General features: G+C 58.2%; 3 protein-coding genes across 5 annotated transcripts; all 3 read left to right on the top strand.

Moving 5' to 3' along the window:
- Nucleotides 1–244: 244 nt before the first annotated feature.
- Nucleotides 245–2,974, top strand: C1QA (complement C1q A chain). Of its 3 annotated transcripts, none has more exons than XM_004603690.2 (3): nt 245–322; nt 1,047–1,216; nt 2,196–2,974. In XM_004603690.2, the coding sequence occupies exons 2-3, from the start codon at nt 1,054–1,056 to the stop codon at nt 2,774–2,776; spliced, it is 744 nt and encodes a 247-aa protein (XP_004603747.2). In that variant the 5' UTR covers nt 245–322; nt 1,047–1,053; the 3' UTR covers nt 2,777–2,974. The 3 variants fall into 3 exon arrangements, with proteins under 3 accessions (XP_004603747.2, XP_054995579.1, XP_054995580.1); XM_055139604.1 differs by lacking the exon at nt 245–322 and adding an exon at nt 481–648; XM_055139605.1 differs by lacking the exon at nt 245–322 and adding an exon at nt 725–750.
- Nucleotides 2,975–7,127: 4,153 nt separating this feature from the next.
- Nucleotides 7,128–9,321, top strand: C1QC (complement C1q C chain). Its single transcript, XM_004603691.2, has 3 exons — nt 7,128–7,266; nt 7,408–7,601; nt 8,211–9,321. The coding sequence occupies exons 2-3, from the start codon at nt 7,421–7,423 to the stop codon at nt 8,765–8,767; spliced, it is 738 nt and encodes a 245-aa protein (XP_004603748.2). The 5' UTR covers nt 7,128–7,266; nt 7,408–7,420; the 3' UTR covers nt 8,768–9,321.
- A 3,566-nt stretch (nt 9,322–12,887) lies between these two features.
- C1QB (complement C1q B chain) lies at nt 12,888–19,548 on the top strand. The gene is made up of 3 exons (XM_004603414.2): nt 12,888–13,037; nt 17,168–17,360; nt 18,831–19,548. The coding sequence occupies exons 2-3, from the start codon at nt 17,180–17,182 to the stop codon at nt 19,403–19,405; spliced, it is 756 nt and encodes a 251-aa protein (XP_004603471.2). The 5' UTR covers nt 12,888–13,037; nt 17,168–17,179; the 3' UTR covers nt 19,406–19,548.
- The last annotated feature ends 789 nt before the right edge of the window (nt 19,549–20,337 follow it).

Raw genomic sequence — 20,337 nt, 5'->3', positions numbered from 1 at the left:
AAGACGCCTTCCACCCACAGAGCCTCTGCTTCCCTCTTCCCAGCCCCGCCCGGGCCCCACACCCACCCAGCTGTCCCTGCCCCCACCCCGCTGTGGCTGGGATGGAGCACCCAATGTTCTGGTCCTGCTGAGCTCTGCTCAAAATGTCCCTGGCGTGCCTGTGGCCACCGGGGACAGGCCAGGGTCCGGTCAGCAGAAGGGGAAGAGGAAGTGGGGAGGGATGTGAAACCTGCCCACCAGCTGGTTCCGCCCCTCTAAGTGTCCGGCAGGGTCCCTGGGCAGAGGGCAGGCACAGCCAGTAGGGGCTGGCCAACCGAGACAGGTGAGGTGGCATCTGCGGGGGATGAGGGGAGGCTGTGAAGTGGGCACCAGGCAGCTGACCTTGAAGGCTAGGTTTGGCCCAGAGGCAGGCAGGGAGGGAGGGTCCAGTGAGCTTCTGTGGCAGGAGAGGAATGGAGGCGGGGAGGAGGGGGGCATTGATCCAGGACCCAGAATGGGAGAGAACCTTGGGTTAGAGCTTGGAGGAGGCCAGAGGTTCCGGTGGTCCAGACCACCAGTTCCTGGCCCCCGGTCCCTCCCAGGACACCAGAAGCTGGGGGAAGCCAGCAGCAGAGCCCCGGGAGAGGGCAGAGGAGCCGAGAGAGGCGAGTGAGTGTGCAGAGAGCAGAAGTGCGGTGCTGGGGGGTTGTGAATGTCTGTGTCTGTCCAGTTCTGCCTCTGGGCAAGAGAGTGTCATCCAATGCCGAGCAGGTACTCGATAAATATTTGCTTAATGGAATTGGTCCTCTACAGGAGCGTACGAATGTGTGTGTCCAGGTGAACGGGGTCAGTGTGTGTGTGTGTGTGTGTGTGTGTGTGTGGTGTCTGGTGGAGTGGGCTTTTGAGCCAGCTTGTTCTGTGGTGCAATTGTATGGAGAGGAGGCACGCAATAGTGTGTGTGTGTGTGTGTGTGTGTGTGTGTGTGTGCTGCAAGTGGGATGGGATGGGGTGGGGTGTGTGGGAGACCATGGTGTCCAGCTGCCTGGGGCCTGCCCTGCTCTCCTCAGGGACACCATGGTGGCTGCCCGGGACTGGCTGTTGGTGGCTGTGCTGGCCGCCTCCCTGAGCCCCACAGTGCCCCAGGACGTGTGCCGAGCCCCGGATGGCAAAGATGGCGTTGCAGGAGTACCCGGCCGGCCGGGACGTCCGGGCCTCAAAGGGGAGAGAGGGGAACCGGGTAAGTGTCTGCCCGCACCCCTCAGCCTCTGCCGGCCTCGAGGGGCTCCGGGTGGGAGGCGTGGGGTGGCACTGGGGAGTACCTGGGCTCCTCACGAGGACTCTAAGGCCCGCTGAACCCCGGGGGCTGAAGGGGGCACCTAGCCTTCTTCCTGTGCCACACCCTCAGCCCACCAAGCACCCCACATCCCTGCTTCCTGGTTCTCCGTTTGGTCTTCCCTTCCTCCACCAGAGGAGAAACTGCAGCTAGATTTCAGTGATTCTGAAAGTCCCCAGGCAGCCCAGACACAGGCCCGTCTGTTACTGGAACCCTGAAGGCCTTGGGGCTAGACTCAGGAGCTCCTGACATGCTGTGTGATTTCAAACCAGTTACTGACCCTCTCTGAGCCTGTTTCCTCAGCTGTCCAATCACCTCTCCAAGCAGAGATGGGTCATCACGGCAATGGCCTGCTGGCTCCTCCCAGGGCCCCAGCTCTTCCGGGTTTCAGGAACACCCTAGAGAAAAAGGCTGGGGGAGGGACAAGGGAGGAGGACGGGACTGAGTGAGGAAGCAAACAGTCTTGTGGAAACCCCCCCGGGGCTCCCTGCCCATGGTAAACCCAAAGATCGTGGGTATTTGCCAAATCGTGTACTCAGGGAACCCGCAAGTAGCCCCCAAACCCGAGGAAGCTGGGCTTAGTGGCCCAAAAGGAAGGGTTGCAGCGTGCATGGGAAGAGCAGAGGCCGGAGCAAGAGTGCCCTGCTTTCCCCGGAACCTGACACTTTCCCGGGGGCCTCTACACACTTGTCCTCATTTTGTAAAGACGAGGCTCAGAGAGGGTGAGATATTTGTCCAGGACCACACAGTGTGTAAGAGTCCCCTTCTTAAAGAAGCCAGCACCCGCTGCCCTCTCTCCCACCACAGACCGAGGTCTCCATCTTCTCCCCAAGGACCAGTGGATGCTAGACTCTTCCTTGTGACCTGGCCTTTCTCCCTCCAGGGGCTGCTGGCGTCTGGACAGGCATCCAAGGCCTCAAAGGAGACCAGGGAGAGCCTGGCTCCCCCGGGTTCCCTGGGCTCATGGGCTCCCCAGGGGCCAGTGGCCTCCCAGGGGTTCCTGGGAACCCAGGCGTGAAGGGCATCAAGGGAAACCCGGGCAACATCAAGGACCAGCCACGACCCGCCTTCTCGGCCGTGCGCCGGAACCCCCCTATGGGCGGCAACGTGGTCATCTTCGACAAGGTCATCACCAACCAGGAAGAGCCCTACCAGAACCACTCGGGCCGCTTCGTCTGTGCCGTGCCCGGCTTCTACTACTTCACCTTCCAGGTGGTGTCCAAGTGGGACATCTGCCTGTCCATCGTGTCCTTGAGCCGGGGCCAGCGGCAGCGCTCCCTGGGCTTCTGCGATGCCAATAGCCGGGGAATCTTCCAGGTGGTCTCGGGGGGGTCGGTGCTCCAGCTCCAGCAGGGAGACCAGGTCTGGATCGAGAAAGACCCCACGAAGGGCCGCATCTACCAGGGATCCGAGGCCGATAGTGTCTTCAGTGGCTTCCTCATCTTCCCGTCGGCGGCGGCCTGAGCTGGGGCGGGGGGCCAGGCATGGCGGATGGGGGGGAGGACCCCAGCCTTCAGCTGCTCTCTGCAGGGGACCCTGGCTCACGCATGCCCCCCGAGGTGGTGTCCATGCTCGGCTCTGTAAAAATGTGGGTGCTGCTGCTGTCGCTATCGGGAGGGGTCGTTTCTTAGGACTTTTCCTGGAATAAATGTTGAGTCTCTATCCTCTGAGCCTGACGTCCAGGGGCTGCCCGGGCACGGGCAGGGAGAGGAAGGGGTGTGATCATTGCATGTTCACAAGGCAGCCCTGCATTTAGTCCTTTCCCACTCGCACTGAGCAGGTCTGGAGAGCTACAGTGACCTGGTTCAAATCCCAGAACCACCACCACCACCACGTTAGATCACTTCAGAGAAGAGCCATCTGCAAAGTGGGCCTAGAGGTGATTCCTCCTGGGGGCTGGAGAGATAGCACAGTGGGTAGGGCACTTGCCTGGCATGCGCTCAATCTGGGTTCAATCTCTGACATCCCATGTGGTCCCCCCAAGCCCTGCTGAGAATGATTCCTGAGCGCAGAGCCAGGAGTAAGCCCTGAGCATCGCCGGTGTGCCCCCCCCCTCAAACAAACAAGACAAAGCCCGAAAGATGGTCTCTCTAGGGCTGGGAGATGGGACAGTGGTTGGGGCCACATCTGGCAGGCACCCAACCCGGGTTCTCTGGTGAAATTGGGTATAGCCCTGAAGGGCGCTGAGCACTGCTAGGGTGGCCTGTGTCTCCCCAGTACGACAGCATCTGAGCAGGATTGCACCTCGCAGTGTTGGGGACCTGGAGCAGAGACCTTGGTGGTGGAGAAGCACCAGTGGGACCCCCTAGAACTTCCTGAGCACCCTCCTAGAAGCCCCTCACCATAAAGACAACGGCCCAATTGTTTGGGGGGTCGGGGAGAGGGTTCCCAGAGGCCCAGGCATGTGCTGAGAATGTCTGAGACCCTGAGCTCCCTCCCGGCACTGCATGCTCCACCCGCCCCACCCCTGCCAGGCACCTTGCTATGGAGCCCTGGTGCTAGCACTGGGGAAAACTCAATAGATGTGTTGGGAGGGTTTGCTGACAAGGGGGATTTGGGAACATTGCTGAGAGCCTGGGGCGTGGTAAGGGCGCTGTCAGTTTGAGTGCAGAGGTACGGTTTCATCCGCGTGGACAAGCTCTGAGGAGGGCAGTGACCCTATTTCATGGATAACGAAACTGAGACTGAGGAACTTCGAGAAGTCCAAGGTCAGTGTTTTAGCAGGAGGAGTTGGGACTTGCAGCCAAGTCTCCGAGCTGTCCCGGCCTCGGGGCTAGGGTCCTACCAGCCCCCATGTCCACAGGCCTGGTGACTCTTCCGGACTCTCAAGCAGAAAAGCAAGGGGGGCTCATGGCTCACCCACCCCCAGGCTGCAGCTTTCCCCAGCCCCCCAAAGTCACGAATTAGCCCTGGGCTTCCAGCTGCCTCGGGGCATTGCGTGGGGAGGGGGGGGGGCAGGCGGCCTAAAATGCCCCGGGTGAGGTGCGTCTGGAGCTCACCTTTTGTCCTTTGTCGGTGAGGGAAAGGAGACCCGGAGCTCAGCCCTGAAATATCCGATGCCTTGGATGTTCTGCCGGAAGAGCTGGGTCCACCTCTGCGCCCTGCACTTGTGCAGAATCAAGCTCACGTCCACCCTCCCCGGCCCTGCCCCCGCTTCCCCACACACACCAGGTATACCTACACTCCTGCATGCATGCCATTACAGCCCCAGGGCTGAGGGTCCCCCCAAACCATCAGAAGCCCCCTCTCTCTTACACACCCTCCTCCAGGCGCCGGAGACTCCCGTCGGGAATAAGGCGTCGGCCCCGGGTGCCGACACACAGACATACATACAGGCTGCCTCCGACGGACGGACATCAGAGCCCTTCTCCCGGGGCATCCTCCTCAGGAAGCACTGACCCCCTCCTTCTCCCTCTGCCCACTTCGGCCCTCCCCTCTCCCAGACGCACACTCCTGGGGCAGAAGAAGGCCTCTGTGCGGCATGAAGCACGGCCCCAGCATCGTCCCCGCAGGAGGGGAGGCTCAGAGAGCGACACAAGTGTCCTGCATCACGCGGCTGGCAGGAGCCTCCATACAAGGAGCCTCGGTCTGCGGCAGCTCTGCCTGCCCCAATGCCTCTCACTGCAGTGAAGACCCCACAGAGTGCAGGGTTCAGAGTGTGCTCCTGACCCTCGATGCCACCATGAGCCCCCTGCTGAGGCCCCTCGCTGAGCACTCTGCAGTGAGGACCCAGTCTGAGCGGATCTGCAGAGTCGGGCGGGGCAGGGGAGTGCTGAGCACGGGCCGAGGCTGCCACCTGCTGGCCAAGAGGGCGCTAGGCGCAAAGGAGGCGCGGCGGAAGAGAAGCAGGGGGTGGCGGCAGGCCCCTGAAGCTGTGCCTGCCCTCTCTGCGCTCCCCGACCCTCCTCGGGCCAGGGACCCCCAGGGTCCAGCGCCTTTGTGTGCCTGGCCTTGTCCCACTGGGCGCAGGGCCAGGAGGGCACGGAGCCCCTGAGTGTGGTTTGGAGGGGCAGCCACCAGGCTCGGGGCTCACGCAGTGAGCAGCCATGCTCACAGCAGGCGGAGTCCTCGCCCGCGCTCTGCCCTGGAGCTCGGGAGTCCCCGTTCACAGAGGAGGGACCTCCCTGCTCAGAGAGAAAGCCCACCTTCACCCGAGAGACCGGTGGGAGGTGTGGGGAGAGGTTCTCCACTCTGCCCCGCCCCCGCCTGGCAGCCCCCCACCCTTCCCGGTAGAAAGCCAGGGCAGGTGCCAAGGTCAGAATCAGACGTGCAGGGGTGGAGCGGTGGGGGCAGGGGTGAGAAAAGCCAGCCCAGAGAGCGGGATCAGCAAGGGAAGCCGGGGCTCCGGACAAGGCAGAGACACCAGCGGGCGCGGCCTGGGCCCATCCACTCCCGCAGTCAGATGGGGACAGAGGCCGAGGCTGGGGGTGAGGAGTGGCCAGGCCTGGGATGAAGGAGACGGAGGACTCTGCCCACAGTAGTCTGTGCCCCCGCAGCAAGCCCCCTGCTGCCTGGTGTCTGCCTCCGTGGACAGAGCATGGGGGTCTCTAGGATAAGACTGACCCTGAGAAATCACGCCCTACGTCAGGACTTCTTAAACTGTTTTCTACTCATTAGGGGCAGGGGTGGTAGTACAGTGGGCAGCGCGTTTGCCTTACGTGTGCAAGCTGGGGTTCGATCCCTGACACCCCTCATGATCCCCCAAGCACTGCCTGAAGTAATTCCTGAGTGCAGAGCCAGGAGCAAGTCCTGAGCACTGCCAGTGTGTCCCCCAAACAGACAAAACCCAAACCAAAACTTTTCCCACTCAGGACATCTTTTCACTCGAGAAAAGTAACACTCAGTGAGCATGGCCAGAAAATCAGGACACGGTTGGCTTTGAACAGATGTTTCGCCATTGTGTGTTCAGAACACTGCCACATTTTTACAACCCCTGTATTCAGTTATATGACCCCATAATGTGACACCCCCCCATAAGAAGAGGCCCGTGTGACACTGAGCAAGGCCTTACAGCTCCTTGAGCCTCAGTTTCTTTATCTGCACAAGGGATTGTAGCCTGCTCTCAGTAAATGCCCACCCCAGGGCCAGACGTGGACGGGTTGGGAGGGGAAGTCTGCCCAGATGGTTGCTTCTCTCTCCTCTCTCTCTCTCTCTCTCTCTCTCTCTCTCTCTCTCTCTCTCCATCTCTCTCTATCTCCCCCCTCACTCTCTGCTCTCTCTCTCCTCTCTCTCTCTCTCTCTCTCTCTCTCTCCGTCCCTCTCACCCTCTCTCTGACTCTCCCTCCTCTCTCCCTTTATCCCTCTCTCTTCCCCTCTCTCTGTCTCTCCCCCCTCTCTCTCCCTTTCTCCTTCCCCCTCTCTTTCTCTCCCTCTCTCTCTCCCCCTCTATCCCCCCTCTCTCAAACACACATACATACACATTTAGACACACATACTCACATATGACCACTCACAGAGATATACAGTCTTGTACACACACACTCATATAGTCACTAATAACTATACAAATAACTATACACACTGACACACACTGACACATTTATATGCTCATACTCACCATACAGTCACACATGCACACATTCACACACTCACATTTACACACACACATTCACACATGCATTCACACACACACACTCACACTCACACACAAACACACTCACACCCACTCACAGCCTCACCCAATAGGGGAAAGTGGACATTTCCTCTTCCCAGACTCTCGGGAACCGGGGGTGGGGCCCACACAGTGTCACTGTGGTCATTCTGGCCCAGCACCCAGGAGAAAGTGTTGACTCAGGAGAACAGGGGAAAGGGGATGTGGGCCGCGGGGGAGGGGGTTTGAGAGGGAAGGGGCCGCCGCCTGCTCTTGGCTTCCCCGCTGTTTCCGGGCCTGCCCGCGCAAGAGGGAAGCTGCTCTGAGGGCATCTCTGCGAGCGGAGCGGCAGCCACCCGCCCAGGTGAGACCGGGCCCCTGCCACTGTCCCCAGCCGCACTGCACCTTCCTGAACCACGGCCCGGGGAGGGGGCCAGGGTCCTGCCCCTCTGAAGGGCAGCGGCCGGGGAAGGGACACTACAGGCCACCCACTCTCTCCCCACAGCGCCTGCCCCGGGATGGACTTGGACTCCGGCTCCCGGGCCCGCCTGTGTCTGAAGCTGCTGCTGCTCCTGCTGGCACTGCCGCTGGGGGGCCAGGCTGGCACAAGCTGCTACGGGATCCCCGGCATGCCAGGGCTGCCGGGGTCGCCAGGGAAGGACGGGCACGACGGACTCCAGGGGCCCAAGGGTGAACCGGGTGAGTGTCCTGGGCTGGGCGAGGTGGTGGTGGGAGCCTGGGGCAGGCCAGGGGGCGCTGTGGGAAGGGCAGGTGTCTGGTGAGAATGGTAGAAATATCAACTCCAACGAAGGCTCCAGAAGGGGTTGCACGAGCTCGCGGTACCTGATGCTCAGTCTCGTGCGTTTCCCGTGAAAGGTGCATCCAGGCCGTCTTTCATGCTTTGTGAAAAAAACTGAAAGCCTAGACTCCGCGTCAGGTGCAAATCTGTTATGATTTGGGGGCTCTAAAGAGAAAGGTGACAGCATGGGAGCCAGACAGGGCTACCAAAGGCCACGCACAGCCATTGGCTGGCACTTGTGACCCCTGACCTCTCCCTAAGACTCCTCTCTGCTCCACACCTCTTCTGGTTGGTCCAACCCTCTCCAGCACACATGGAGAAACTGAGGCCAAGAGACAGATGTGTGCTCAGCCAGGGGCAGAAGACAGACAAGGATGTGAGTCAGGTTTCCCCCCCTTTCGGCTGCTTATAGAGAAGCTTCTCCCCCAGAGGTGCCCGGGGTGTGCCTGTGTCCAGGGCCCCCTTCCCCAGCCCCCCGTCTCATCACGTGCCACCTGCTCTCTCCCCAGGAGCTCCTGCTATTCCTGGGCCCCAGGGACTCAAGGGGCAGAAGGGAGAACCTGGCAAGCCTGGCCATCCTGGAAAACATGGCCCCATGGGGCCCCTGGGGAGCCTCGGGGATCCTGGCATCCCGGGCCCCCCCGGGCTGCCTGGCGAGGAGGGCAGGTACAAGCAGAAGTACCAGTCGGTGTTCACCGTCACTCGGGAGACCAGCCAGTTTCCAGAGCCCAACAGCCCGGTCAGGTTCAACACGGTGGTCACCAACCCGCAGGGCGACTACGACACCAGCACGGGCAAGTTCACCTGCAAAGTCCCCGGCTTCTACTACTTTGTCCACCACACGTCCCAGACGGCCAACCTGTGCGTGCAGCTGTTCCGTGACGACGACCGAGTGACCAGCTTCTGCGACCACAAAACCAATAGCAAACAGGTCAGCTCGGGCGGCGTGCTGCTGCGGCTGCAGAAGGGCCAGCAGGTGTGGCTGGCCGTCAACGACTACAACGGCATGGTGGGCACCGCCGGCTCCGACAGCGTCTTCTCCGGCTTCCTGCTCTTCCCGGATTAGGGCGGTTTGGTCTGCTCCAGCACCCCCCAGGCCACCCCACTTCCCTTCCGTCCTGTCTGTCTCTGCACCTGTTTGTCCCACCTGATACCCACCTCCACCCAGACTCCCCACCCCACACGTTCTCTCCTTCCTTCTCGGCCGTTTCTGTTCTGACACATCCCCAGCACCTTCGGGGGCTGCCTTGGGTTTCTGCCCAGTCTCAGGAGAGACCAGGCGATGTATAAATAAAGAGTTAAATCAATGAGTCGGCCTGGCCCCGCGTCCTCACCGCCCTTCCCTTTAACTGCCTGCTTCTTTGCCCGCACCTGGCATGACTGGGTATCTGTGTGATCTGGATTCTGACGGGCGTCAAGCTCGGGAAAGGGGGGTATCAGTGTGGAGACATGCAGAGCCCTTTGGTCATTTGGAGAAAAGCTGCCTGAGTGTTGGGGAAGGCTGTGAGGTGCCCCCAGAGGTGCCAGGTATCCGCACCGGCTGTCACAGGTAAAAGGGAACGCGTTCCCATTTCCACACGTGTTTGCTTGGTTTTGGCAGCACCTGTCTCCCGAGGGAGGGATTCAACTGCAGGTGAGCCCCAGCGCAGAGACCAGCCGTGCCGTGAATTTGTGTCCAGCTAATGAGTGGATTGGGGGTGAATTAATGAATAAATAAGTGGGTAAATGAATGACTAGAAGTGGAGTAAATGAATGAGTGAATAAAAATGTCATCCTAGTGAACATTTATTGAGCACTTACAATGAATGCACCAGGCATTATGATAGCCCATTTATGAATCATTTAATATTCATAAGCATGCACTGAGATGGGCATGAAAGTATGTGTGTGTGTGTGTGTGTGTGAGAGAGAGAGAGAGGGAGAGAGAGAGAGAGAGGGAGGGAGAGAGAGGGAGCGAGGATGAGAAGAGGAGGGAGAATGTGCCCAGATATCCATTTTGAGTATTTCACACCTTCTGGGAGGCCCCAGGAAACCATCTAAAGCCAATTCTGCCATAAGCTGCCAGGACTCTGTGAGGTTGGGGGGTCTGGACCCCACTCCCCATCCCAGCCACTGTGGTGCCATGAGGAAGGGGTGGCCATTCATTCATAATGGCTGAAGGGCTCAAGTTTGGCCTGTGCTGACTTCAGGCCCAAGAGGTGGAGTTTGGGAGGACAGGGATGCGCTCAAACTTGGGAGAAGCCACCCCACCTGTCAGGGACCTCAGCGGGGTTTTGGGGCCCCTCTTTGCTCACAGACTCCTCTGCCCACCAAGGGTCAGTGAAGGCAATGCCCACGCCAAGCTCTGAGACCACCCCTTCCACCTTAGCCTTTTTGTTCTGCACATCCAGGCTCTCGCTGATGGCGTTTCCTCATCCTACCCCCCCACATTCACTCATACACACAGCTCCCCTCCGCCCCCCCCACCGCCATTCCACCGGGACAATGCCCACCGGGTGGGCAGGATTTAGCACAAACATCTCTTTGCAGCCTTCCCACTATGCACTGGACCGCGTCCTCTACAATGGAACCACAGACACGGACCCGTGTCCTGGTTTCTGCACACGGGAAATAAATGACCTTGCTGTATAGAATAAACCTGTGGACATGTTGCAAATATTCAAAGAGCACAGGTCAGGGGTGAGTGGTCAGCTGTGGGGGGATAAGTGGACACACGTGGTCCCTCCAATGGAGCCTCATGCTGGCCAGTTCCTTGACCCACCTCCCAGCATTTCTGTGACTGGGGCCTCTTTGCTATGTGCTGGCACATGGCAGGGCAGGGGGCTGTGTGTGGTGGGAAGAAGGGAGTGATAAAGACACACAGAGAGCGGGAAAAAGAACAGCGTGGAGCCCAGGAGCCTGCATGGGGCCACGGTCACTATTCACCCCCTCCCTCTCCCTGCCGACCACTTAGCAGCCCTCCCGGCAGGACCCCGGGTGGTGCTTCTTATCATTTCTCTTTTGTTTAAAAAAAAAAAAATCAATGCCCTGTGTATGTAGGCCACAGTGTCAGATCAGAAGCCCGGACTCGTGGAAGCAACACTCGGCTGCCGCTTTTACTTCCCGTAATTGTTTGCTTGTTGTTCTCTTGGTCGGGAGTGATGCCTTTGAAAATGCCAGCATGTCTGTGGTGCCGAGGGGAGCCTGGAAGGGGTTTTCCGAGGGCGGGAGAGCAGCAGGGCTAGACCTGAGGCAGGAGCCAGAGCGAGAGACGCCCCCTCCCCCAGCACCTGGTAGCTCCCGGACAAGGCATGATTTGGGGGTCCGGATCACTTCCCTCCCCTGTTCGGGAGCCAGCAAGTCTGTGGGACTCTCAAGCAGGGTGCTAAGTTCTCAAATTTCATGGACGTGAAGACCTGTGGCTCCATGGGCCTGGCTGCCCATCCTGGGACGCTGGAACCCAGAGCCCCCCAGCTTCTGATCTCTACTCTGGGGCTCCCTTCATCCACACACAGGTGCGCCACACCTAGTATCCATGAATCCTGTTTGCTCTGCATAGAAATAGCACCGCTATTAGTGTAGCACGAAAAGCACTGGCCTTGCACGTGGCTGGCACCCCATGTGGACCCCCGAGTCCCTCCAGGAGTTATCTCTGAGCAGAGCACAGCCGGCGTGGCCTTCAGACAAAACAAGCCAAAAAGAAATAACACCATCCCCAGAGTTCCCTGGACCCCCGTCCCCCACCCCCAAGGCCTGGGCCTGCCCAGACAGGTGGGCTGCCTCTCTGGCACCCACGACAGTGGTGCCTATATCCCTAAGTGACGTGGCACGAGGTCCCAAAAGGTGCCCGCAGACAGAGCGGAGAGAGCTGGGATTCAAATGAGGCAGATTCCGAGGCCCTTCCTCCTCCTTCCTGCCCCCCGGGTCTCAGTCTCTTCAGCCACCACCTCACGTTCAAGCCCATCAGCCGGCAAAGCACCAGAGACTCCAGCCCAAGAGTCCCAACTGGGCAGTCCCCAGCCCTCAAATCATCCCTGAAGGTAACCAACCAGGCCTCCTCAGGCCCACTCCCCACCCGCACCCCCCCAGCCTGGGTCTCTTTGGCACCACAGCTGGTAGAGCCCAGAGCCCTTTAGTTTATGAAACAGCCTCCCCCATTGCAACTATTGCCCCAAGCAGCACCCCCGGCCCAGACTTCCCTCTCGAACCCAGACGCCCAGTGGGCCCTGCTCCTAGGACCACCTGGTGCATGTCTGGAGCTGACCCTGAGTGGAGCATCGCAGGGTCTTCCCGCTGCAGCGGCGGTTAGGGGCTGTTTCCCGGTGCCCAGTGTCTCATCCTCCGCCTGCAGGAGAGGTGGGCTCCAGCATCACCTCTTCTCTCCATTTATATGAAGCCACTTGGGTGGTTCATGGCCCCGGGAGAATCCCACCCTGGAGTGGCAGGGTTGCTCATGGCTCTGTCTCCAGGGCCTGGCCACAGTGCAACCCTGTCCTCCCCGGCTCCACTGTGGAGTGATGACCCTCCCCCTTCCCGGTTTCTGGGCCTCAGTTTCTCCCTATATAAAATGACCAGGATGGGCGGGTGCCCTCCCAGCCGCTGCCCAGCAACAGGCCCCCGCCTGCGCCCGTTATTGTCGTCGGCTTCGAGCCCCGCTGGAGGCAGAGACGGGGCATAAATAAATAATGATCACATTTAAAATTCATTATTAGATTATCTTCTGAGAACAGGGACAGAGCAGGGGTGCGGAATGGGCAGAGAGGAGAGAAGATGAGGCCAGAAAGAGGCAGCCTGGGAGGGGGGGTGGGTGGTCGTGACAGGGAGCACTGCACTTTGCAGTTAACAATTGCTCAGGTACCCCCCACGGCCGGCAGGGCAGGTGCCTCTATCCCATTACACAGCAGGGAAATCGGGGTTCTCTTGAAGTTTCTTGGCCAAGAACGTTGAATACCGGCGGCAGAGTTGGAATGCGAGTCGTGGCTTTCTGCTGCAAATCCAGAGCTCAGGCCTGGACCGTTCCCGTATCATGGTGGAACCCTTCCCCGCCGGTCACGAGCTCAGGGACTTGAGACTACCCCCCAGTGGTGTCCCTTCACCCCAGATGCTGAGCCAGCGAAACCAAACCTGCATTTACGGTCAGCCCATCCAGATTGCAGAAACGGAACCTGAAACTGCAAGCGGGCAGCGGCCGGGACGAGCGTGGGGCGGTGGGAAGGGCTGGAGGGCCGTGGCCAGGGCAGGCCCTTCCGGCCCTGGAATGGAACTTCTGCTTGGGGCTGAATGCATCAGGCTCCCGGCTCCTGCCCTGCTTGGCCGTGCAGCCCCAGCCCCCGGCGTCAGGGAGCCCAGGTTCCCAGGTAAGAAGTGGGAGGGGGCTCAGAGCTGGGGGGTGCTGGCCAGCAGGACAAATGTGGAGGGGGGTGATTCCAGTGGGTCCCAGTGCCAAGTCTCTTCAGCTCTATGGGGGGCAGGTTGGGAAGAAGGAGCAGCTTGAAATGGAGCCCAAGGAGTTCAGGATGATGGAGACCAGTGATCTAAGTCCCTGAGAATGAATGATTGACCTTGGGCAAGTCACCTAATCTCAGCTAAGCCCCTCTCGGGGCTCACAGGGCCTCTGAGGTGTGGGAGCCCTCAGGCCTAGCTTCTTAAACTGTGAGTCGTTACCTCACATGGGCTCACCTAACTTTTAAAAACCATGTTTTAAAATAAATTTACTACCAGTAGATGTTTGGTCTGGGTACACCCATTTTATTTATTTATTATTTGCTTGGGGGCCACACCCCACAGTGCTCAGTGCTTACTCCTCAGAGCTCTGTGCTCAGGGATCACTCCTGGCTGTGCTCGGGGGACCACATGGTGTCCCAGGAATCAAACCATGTGCAAAGCAAGCCCTACCCTCTGGGGTATCTCTCCAGCCCCCCTATTTTATAGGCCTCTAGGTCCAGTCATGTAACAATTTCTTAGAGAAAAGGGGTCACGAGTGGAATAAATCTAAGAGGGCAGCCCTGCAGGACACCAAGTCGACCTCAGGTTTAGATCCAGTTAGACCGGGTTAGACCTGGTTACTCTGGGATCCCGGCCCCTCAGCCTTTCTCCAGCACCTGCTTCTCTTTCTACCAAAAAACCCCCAGCATGGCCTCTCCAGGGAACCACCGACCCTGCAGGGGGGATTGGGATCCAGGAACCAGGAACTTGGGCCTGTTTGTCAGAGAGTGGGCAGGGCCGTGGGGTGTGGGGAGGGATTCACTTTGCCACAGAGACACTTGCCTGGGGTCATGTCGTGAGGAACAGCAGAGTTCATGGGACATTCACGGGAAAGAGGAAGGAAAAAGGAGGATTCAGGGGGTGTGGGTTGGCCAAGGGGGGGCGGCAAGAAGGGGTTGGGGGTTAAGTCCACTCCCGGGGGCTTGAGACTCAGTGTGCCTAATGGGAACCAGGATCTGGGTTTTCCCCCACCCCATCAACTGGTGGGAGCTCCCCACTTCGATGTAGCCCCCAGAGAGAGCCCCACGCTCCAAACCCCATCTTCAAAGAAACCTGGGCCTTTGATTTATTTTTTAAGTTTTTTAATGAATCACCATGAGATAGAGTTACGAATTTACAAACTTTCGTGATTACATCTCAGTCAGACAATGATCGAGCACCCATCCCTCCACCAGTGCCCATTCCCCACCGCCCGTGTTCCCAGTATCCTTCCCGCCACCCCACCCCTCCCCGGCCTCTGTGGCAGGCACATTCCTTCTCACTCTCTCTTCTTTCGGGAGTTACGGTTAGCAATGCAGGTACTAAGTGGCCATCATGTCTGGTCCATAGCCTACTTTCAGCACGCATCTCCCATCCTGAGCGAGCCCTCCAGCCACCGTTTACTTGGTGCTGGGCCTTTGGTTTTTTCCAACCATCTGGTGTCAGGTGCCCAAATGTGAAGATTCTTGGACCATGGTGAGAATCAATCTCGACAGCCGATATTCATTTAGCCCCTAACTCAGGTCCTCCCCTGGCCCTGCAAGGTCAGAGGTGCAGCTCCCCACTTTTTTTTTGTGGAAAAGGAAGTGTGGCCAGACAGGAGAAGGGACTTCTCTGGGTCCTGAGTGAGGAGCAGCAGAGACCCGGTTTGGCCCCGGGTCTCTTATTCCTGCTTGGGAGTCACCTGCAGCCGCGGTCAGCAGGGAGAAGCCCAGGGCCACACCACAGGCTCCTTTCCTCGGTACAAGGCTCAGCCTCTGGGCAACAAACTAGCTTGACCTGACTGAGAGGCTGGAGCTGGTTTCCTGAGAATTTGAAGCAGAAACCAGCAGGATTTTCCTATGCCAAGAACAACAGTGTGGACCAGGATGTGTGAGGCAGAGAGAGCAGGGTCCGACCGAAGCCGGACTGTGTCCGTCTGCTGTGTTTCTAATGGGAACACCTCCGCCACCTCACCTGCAGGGTGGGGAATCACATCCACAGCCTCAGTGCTCTGTAAGGACCCGACCATGGCAGCCACAAGTCTGCACAGAGACCAGGAACACCGTGATTCCTAGTCTGTTCTCCTCCTGGGCTCCCCCACATTACCCAGGGAGGTGGGCAGGCACCTCTCTGCTCCCCCAGCTTAACAGCAAAAATTAGCCTTTGTGGGCTGAGAGGGAATCAGGGCAGGCTGCCTGGAGAAGGAGGGCTTGCAACCGAGCCTTAGAATGAGGAGAACTGGCATCTGGGCAAAGGTATAATGACTTGGTGATGACATGCAAATCATGGACGAGATCCCTGGGCAGAGGTGGACATAGGAGACTTAGCAGAAGGCTGAGAGTTCCTCAAAACAGTTAAACTCAGGGTGGGGAGATGGCTCAGAGGGCAAGGCTGGGAGCAGGCTTTGTACTCTGGAGCACTGGGTACCCTGCCACCAAAAGGTCCTCCAAGCACCACCAGGAGTGAGCCCTTAAGCACTGCCAGGTGTGGCCTGAAAACAAACAAATATTTTAAATATAGACTAGCATCAAATTGAGCACTCTGCCCTGAAACATAACCCCCAAATAATTAAAAACAGGCCCTCAAGCAGGCCCTGATATGGGGGTGTTTACATTATCTCAACAGCCCAATGGTGCAAACTTCCCACACTCGCATTATGGTGTCTGAGCATCTGCTGATGTATCCATACGATGGAATATTCTGCCATATTCTGGCTGCCAGCCCTGACTACAGCCCTTAGCGCGTGCCCCCGATCAAGTGTCACAGCCACCTCCAGTGTCGGTGCCTCTGGAGTGTTCCGACAGCAGCTTTTTCCACAGAGGCCCAGAGGGCTGAGGGGGTGCTGGTCACGGCAGAGCCCGTCTCCTCAGCAGTCACCCACTGCACCCCAAGGTCTCAACACCCTCAGGTCTGGGCTCCATCCTGCCTCTGTACCTTTGCCCCAGGGTTCTTTCCTGTCTTCTCTGACATTCTTTTATTAATTAGGAATTGTAAGTGGGGGATAGAGGGAGAGATGGAGGAAGGGAGGGAGAGAGAGAGAGAGAGAGAGGAGAAAGTGTTTCATTAATAAAATGGGTTTCTTCAGATTAAAAAAAGCCAAGACTCCCCACAAGGAAAACTAAAGGGGGACTAGAGTGATAGTGCAGCAGATACTTGTGCACGACCAACCTGGATTTGATCTCCAGGGCCACATATGGTCCCTCAAGCCCTGCAGGAGTATTCACCGAGCACAGAGCCAGCAGTAAGCCCTGAGCACTGCCAGCTGTGGCCCCAAAACAAGACACAACAAAAACACCCAATAAGCTACAGCCAAAAAAAAAAAATAAATCAAGAAAAAGAAAAGCATTAAAAAAAAAAAAAGACCTAAGGAAGGGTCGGAGCAATCGTACACCTGGTAGAGCACTTGCCTTTACTAGGCTAACCCAGGTTTGATCCTCAGCATCCCATATGATGCCCCGGAGCACCACCAGGAGTAATTCCTGAGTGCAAAGCCAGGATAACTCCTGAGTATCCCTGAGTGTGACCCAACACCAACACAGGTGTGGGGCGGGGGGCAGGGGGAAGGATTTACACATCCCCAGCTGAGGCGCAGGTGAGCCCAGACGTGGTTGTGTGCTGCTTCCTCAGGAACATTCCTGCCTGGGCCCTTTCTAAACCATCCATTCTCAGCATCACAGAGCTGCGACCCCATCTAGCAAACCTTGCTGGCGGGAGGGCCTCACTCACCCCCCACTCTCCAGTCCCCTAACCCCCCGCAGTGGGTCCCATCCTTCCCTGTCCACCTTTCATCTGTGCTGGCTCAGACAGCGCCCTGGGCTTGTCGTTCTCCCCAGGAGGCAGGCAGCATCCTGCTGTGATCGCCCTGTGTCCCCAGCCCCCTGTGGTCCTGGGTACCAGACCCGTCTCTGTGTCCCCAGCCCCTGTGCCAGGCCCATGTAGATCAGACATACCCACTTAACACAGGATCAAATGAATGAACGCACACACGAGCCGGGAGTCCCAGCCGAGGGGAGCTGCTGACACCTCTTCTTGCACCCCCCAGGAAGCAGCCGAGATGGTGATGAAGACCCTCAGGGGCTGTGTCCTGGCGCTGCTGCCGCTGCTGCTCCTGCTTGGTGCCTGCCAGGCCCAGGGCACCTGCACCGGGCCCGCCGCCATCCCTGGCATCCCAGGCATCCCTGGCATCCCTGGTGCCGACGGCAAACCTGGAACCCCAGGGATAAAGGGAGAGCAAGGTACTTTGGGGGCACACGAACCGAGACCCCAGCCTCTACCTGCCAAGTGACACCTTAGAGATGGCAAAGCTGGTGGCTTGCGCCTGCCGCTCACTAAGTCCTGGCGATAACCCAGCAAGGTGGGAATTCTGCTTCCCATCGTACAGGCAGGAAAATTGATCACCAGGGAGGCTATCCCATGCCCATTGCAGGCTGGTGGACATTGAGACAGATCAAGGCTCTATTATCACTGACCTCAGCTAGAAAGCACAGCTCTGTCCCACTTCAGCCGTCCAGAGAATGGGCCTCCACCTCCCTGAATTCCTTCCTCCTCCCTGTGGAATGTGGGCAATGATGCTTCAGTGAGGTGGTCGCAGGGTTCAAATGGCATTTCCTACCTTTATTCCACACCTCCTGCCCCCACGGTCATCGTTAATTCATTTGTCGAAGCTGTGGTTCTAGCCAAGCACACCCTTCACGTAATCTCATTTCACCCGCACGATCCCACTGAATATCACCAGCCTCAGTCCTGACGAGAAGGCTGGGAGTTTCAGAGCAGGTGACTCAGTCTGGAGACACAACTAAGAAAATGTGACATGACAGAGAGATAGTACAGTGGATAGGGCATTTGCCTTGCACACAACCAACCCAGGTTCTATCCCCAGCATCCCCTATGGTCCCCTGAGCATCTCCAGAAGTAAGCCCTGAACATCACTGGGTGTGGCCAACAAACAAACAAAAGAAATAAAGAAAATCTGACATGATATGCCTGGAGCTTCATCATGAATGACTTTATAACTTAGTAATTCATGGTGGATCAATTTTTTTTCTTTTGGGGCCAAAACCTGGTGATGCACAGGGGTTACTCCTGGCTCTACACTCAGGAATTACTCCTGGTGATGCTCAGGGGACCATATGGGATGCTGGGAATCAAACCCGGGTTGGCCATGTGCAAGGCAAACGCCCTGCCCACTGTACTATCGTTCCAGCCCCGTGGTTCAATTTTTAAAAATTGATTAAAAGGAAATGTGGTGTGAGAAACACAGCTCCCAGCCCCCAGGGCCCTTGGTCTCCCCATCGTACTCTGTCGGGCTGCTGGAATGAAGCTCTGCTAGAGCGGAGTGTCGGGCCAGACCAAGGGGCAGGAGCAGCCTGGAGAGGTGGAATGAGAAGGATCCTTCCAGGCCTAGCAGACAAGATGGCCACTGAATTTCAGGACATCTGCCAGGCGGGACGGCTGCTCAGACTTCAGTCCCTGCCATTTCTGGGGGAACTGCTCTCAGAAGGTCCCCGTCTGGCAAAGCCTGGGCAGAGGGAGAGTGGGAGGTGATGATCCACCCAAACCAGCCCTGTCCTTTCTCACAGATGGGAAGCTGTGGCCCAGAGAGGTTCAGGGACCCAGCCCAGATCACATAGCCAGGCCCACAGGCCTCCTGATGCTCGTTCTCAGTGATCTCTGGATCCCCATTTCTCTCACCTCTGCTTTTTCAGGGCTTCCGGGAATAGCTGGTGACCGTGGCAAGTTTGGAGAGAAGGGGGACCCAGGGCTTCCGGGGAATCCAGGAAAAGTTGGCCCTAAGGGCCCGGTCGGCCCCAAAGGTTCCCCGGGGCCCCCTGGACCCCCAGGGCCCAAGGGTGAATCGGGAGACTACAAGGCCACACAGAAAATCGCCTTCTCGGCCATGCGGACCATCAACGCCATGCTACGCCGGGAACAGGTCATCCGCTTTGACCAAGTGATCACCAATGAGAACCGCAACTACGAGCCCCGCAGCGGCAAGTTCACCTGCACCGTGCCCGGCCTCTACTACTTCACCTACCATGCCAGCTCGCGGGGGAACCTGTGCGTGAACCTCCTCCGTGGCTACAATCCCATGCAGAAGGTGGTCACCTTCTGTGACTACGTCCAAGGCAGCTTCCAGGTCACCACGGGGGGCGTGGTCCTCAAGCTGGGCCGCCAGGAGCAGGTGTATCTGCAAGCCACTGAGAAGAACTCCCTAGTGGCTATGGAAGGGGCCAACAGCATCTTCTCTGGCTTCCTGCTCTTCCCCGATGCAGATGCGTGACCTTCGGGCCCCATTTGACCTGCAATGCTCACCTTTATCCCCCAAGGCCACCCCAACCCCGTTGCCTCCCTAAAGCCTGAAGTGGGGCTCCAGGTGTGTAAGTGAATGAAAAAAAAAGGAAATAAACTCTAAAAGGTCAAAGAGTAGGGGTCTGTCTCAACTCTGTCCCCCACCTGGCACGTCGCAGGTGCTCAGAAATGCAGTGCAGGTGCCAGGTGAATGAATGCAAGAGGGGAGGAATGAAATGACGCCTGAAGGCAGGGGCTCCCGCTGGTTGGAGGCGACTGGGAGACCCGTGGCTGGGCCTGAGTGCCCGCACACAGGGAGATGGGGAGGGAGCACTTTCCCTTGAGCACCTACAATGCTCTAAGCCCTGGGCTGGTCCTTCCCTCATCCTCTCATTCACCTCCCACTTGCCTTGGAGACAGAGTCCAACGTGCCCAGTTTATAGAAGAGAAAACGGAGGGGAAGCAGGATCAAGGATGTCCTGACGCCTGTGTCAGCCGGCGTTGCAGTCTGTGCTCTGAGGAGCTAAGACCTCTTTCAGGGCAGCGTATGTAGCCCAACCCCTGTGGGAGTTTTCTTCTCGTGATGCCACATACCCTTCACCTAGGGGATCAAGGGGTCCTCCCAAGGCTTAACTGGCCTTGGAACTCAGACCCTTCCCCTTTCGGGTTGCCCCCACACGCTCCTACTATCTTCCCAGCCCTGCTCAAGCTCATCCAGTCAGAATGAATGCTGCTCTCACCGAGAGCCTTTGCTGGCTCCCCCCTGCCAACTGGCCGCCTTCTCTGCCCAGAGCTCCTGGCACTCCAGGCTTCCTGTGGGTGGCTGTAATCCTCTCTCTCCCTTCCCTCCTGGGCAGAGAAAGTCCTCGCTCCAGCCCAGCGCACCTCTGTCTTCTCAGCAGGCTCACCCCTTCCTGCCTCAGA

This window comes from Sorex araneus, chromosome 5, assembly GCF_027595985.1.
Source record: "Sorex araneus isolate mSorAra2 chromosome 5, mSorAra2.pri, whole genome shotgun sequence".
Lineage (NCBI taxonomy): Eukaryota > Metazoa > Chordata > Mammalia > Eulipotyphla > Soricidae > Sorex > Sorex araneus.
This window is presented reverse-complemented; position numbering and strand designations above follow the sequence as displayed.

Bases quoted from the DNA above. Each gene is read 5' to 3' on its own strand.
- C1QA (XM_055139604.1), top strand. From the start codon at position 494: ATGGGAGAGAACCTTGGGTTAGAGCTTGGAGGAGGCCAGAGGTTCCGG. The intron at 649-1,046 runs GTGAGTGTGCAG...TGCTCTCCTCAG, and splicing joins AGAGGAGCCGAGAGAGGCGA to GGACACCATGGTGGCTGCCC. The intron at 1,217-2,195 runs GTAAGTGTCTGC...TTCTCCCTCCAG, and splicing joins AGGGGAGAGAGGGGAACCGG to GGGCTGCTGGCGTCTGGACA.
- C1QC (XM_004603691.2), top strand. From the start codon at position 7,421: ATGGACTTGGACTCCGGCTCCCGGGCCCGCCTGTGTCTGAAGCTGCTG. The intron at 7,602-8,210 runs GTGAGTGTCCTG...CTCTCTCCCCAG, and splicing joins GGGGCCCAAGGGTGAACCGG to GAGCTCCTGCTATTCCTGGG.
- C1QB (XM_004603414.2), top strand. From the start codon at position 17,180: ATGGTGATGAAGACCCTCAGGGGCTGTGTCCTGGCGCTGCTGCCGCTG. The intron at 17,361-18,830 runs GTACTTTGGGGG...CTGCTTTTTCAG, and splicing joins AGGGATAAAGGGAGAGCAAG to GGCTTCCGGGAATAGCTGGT.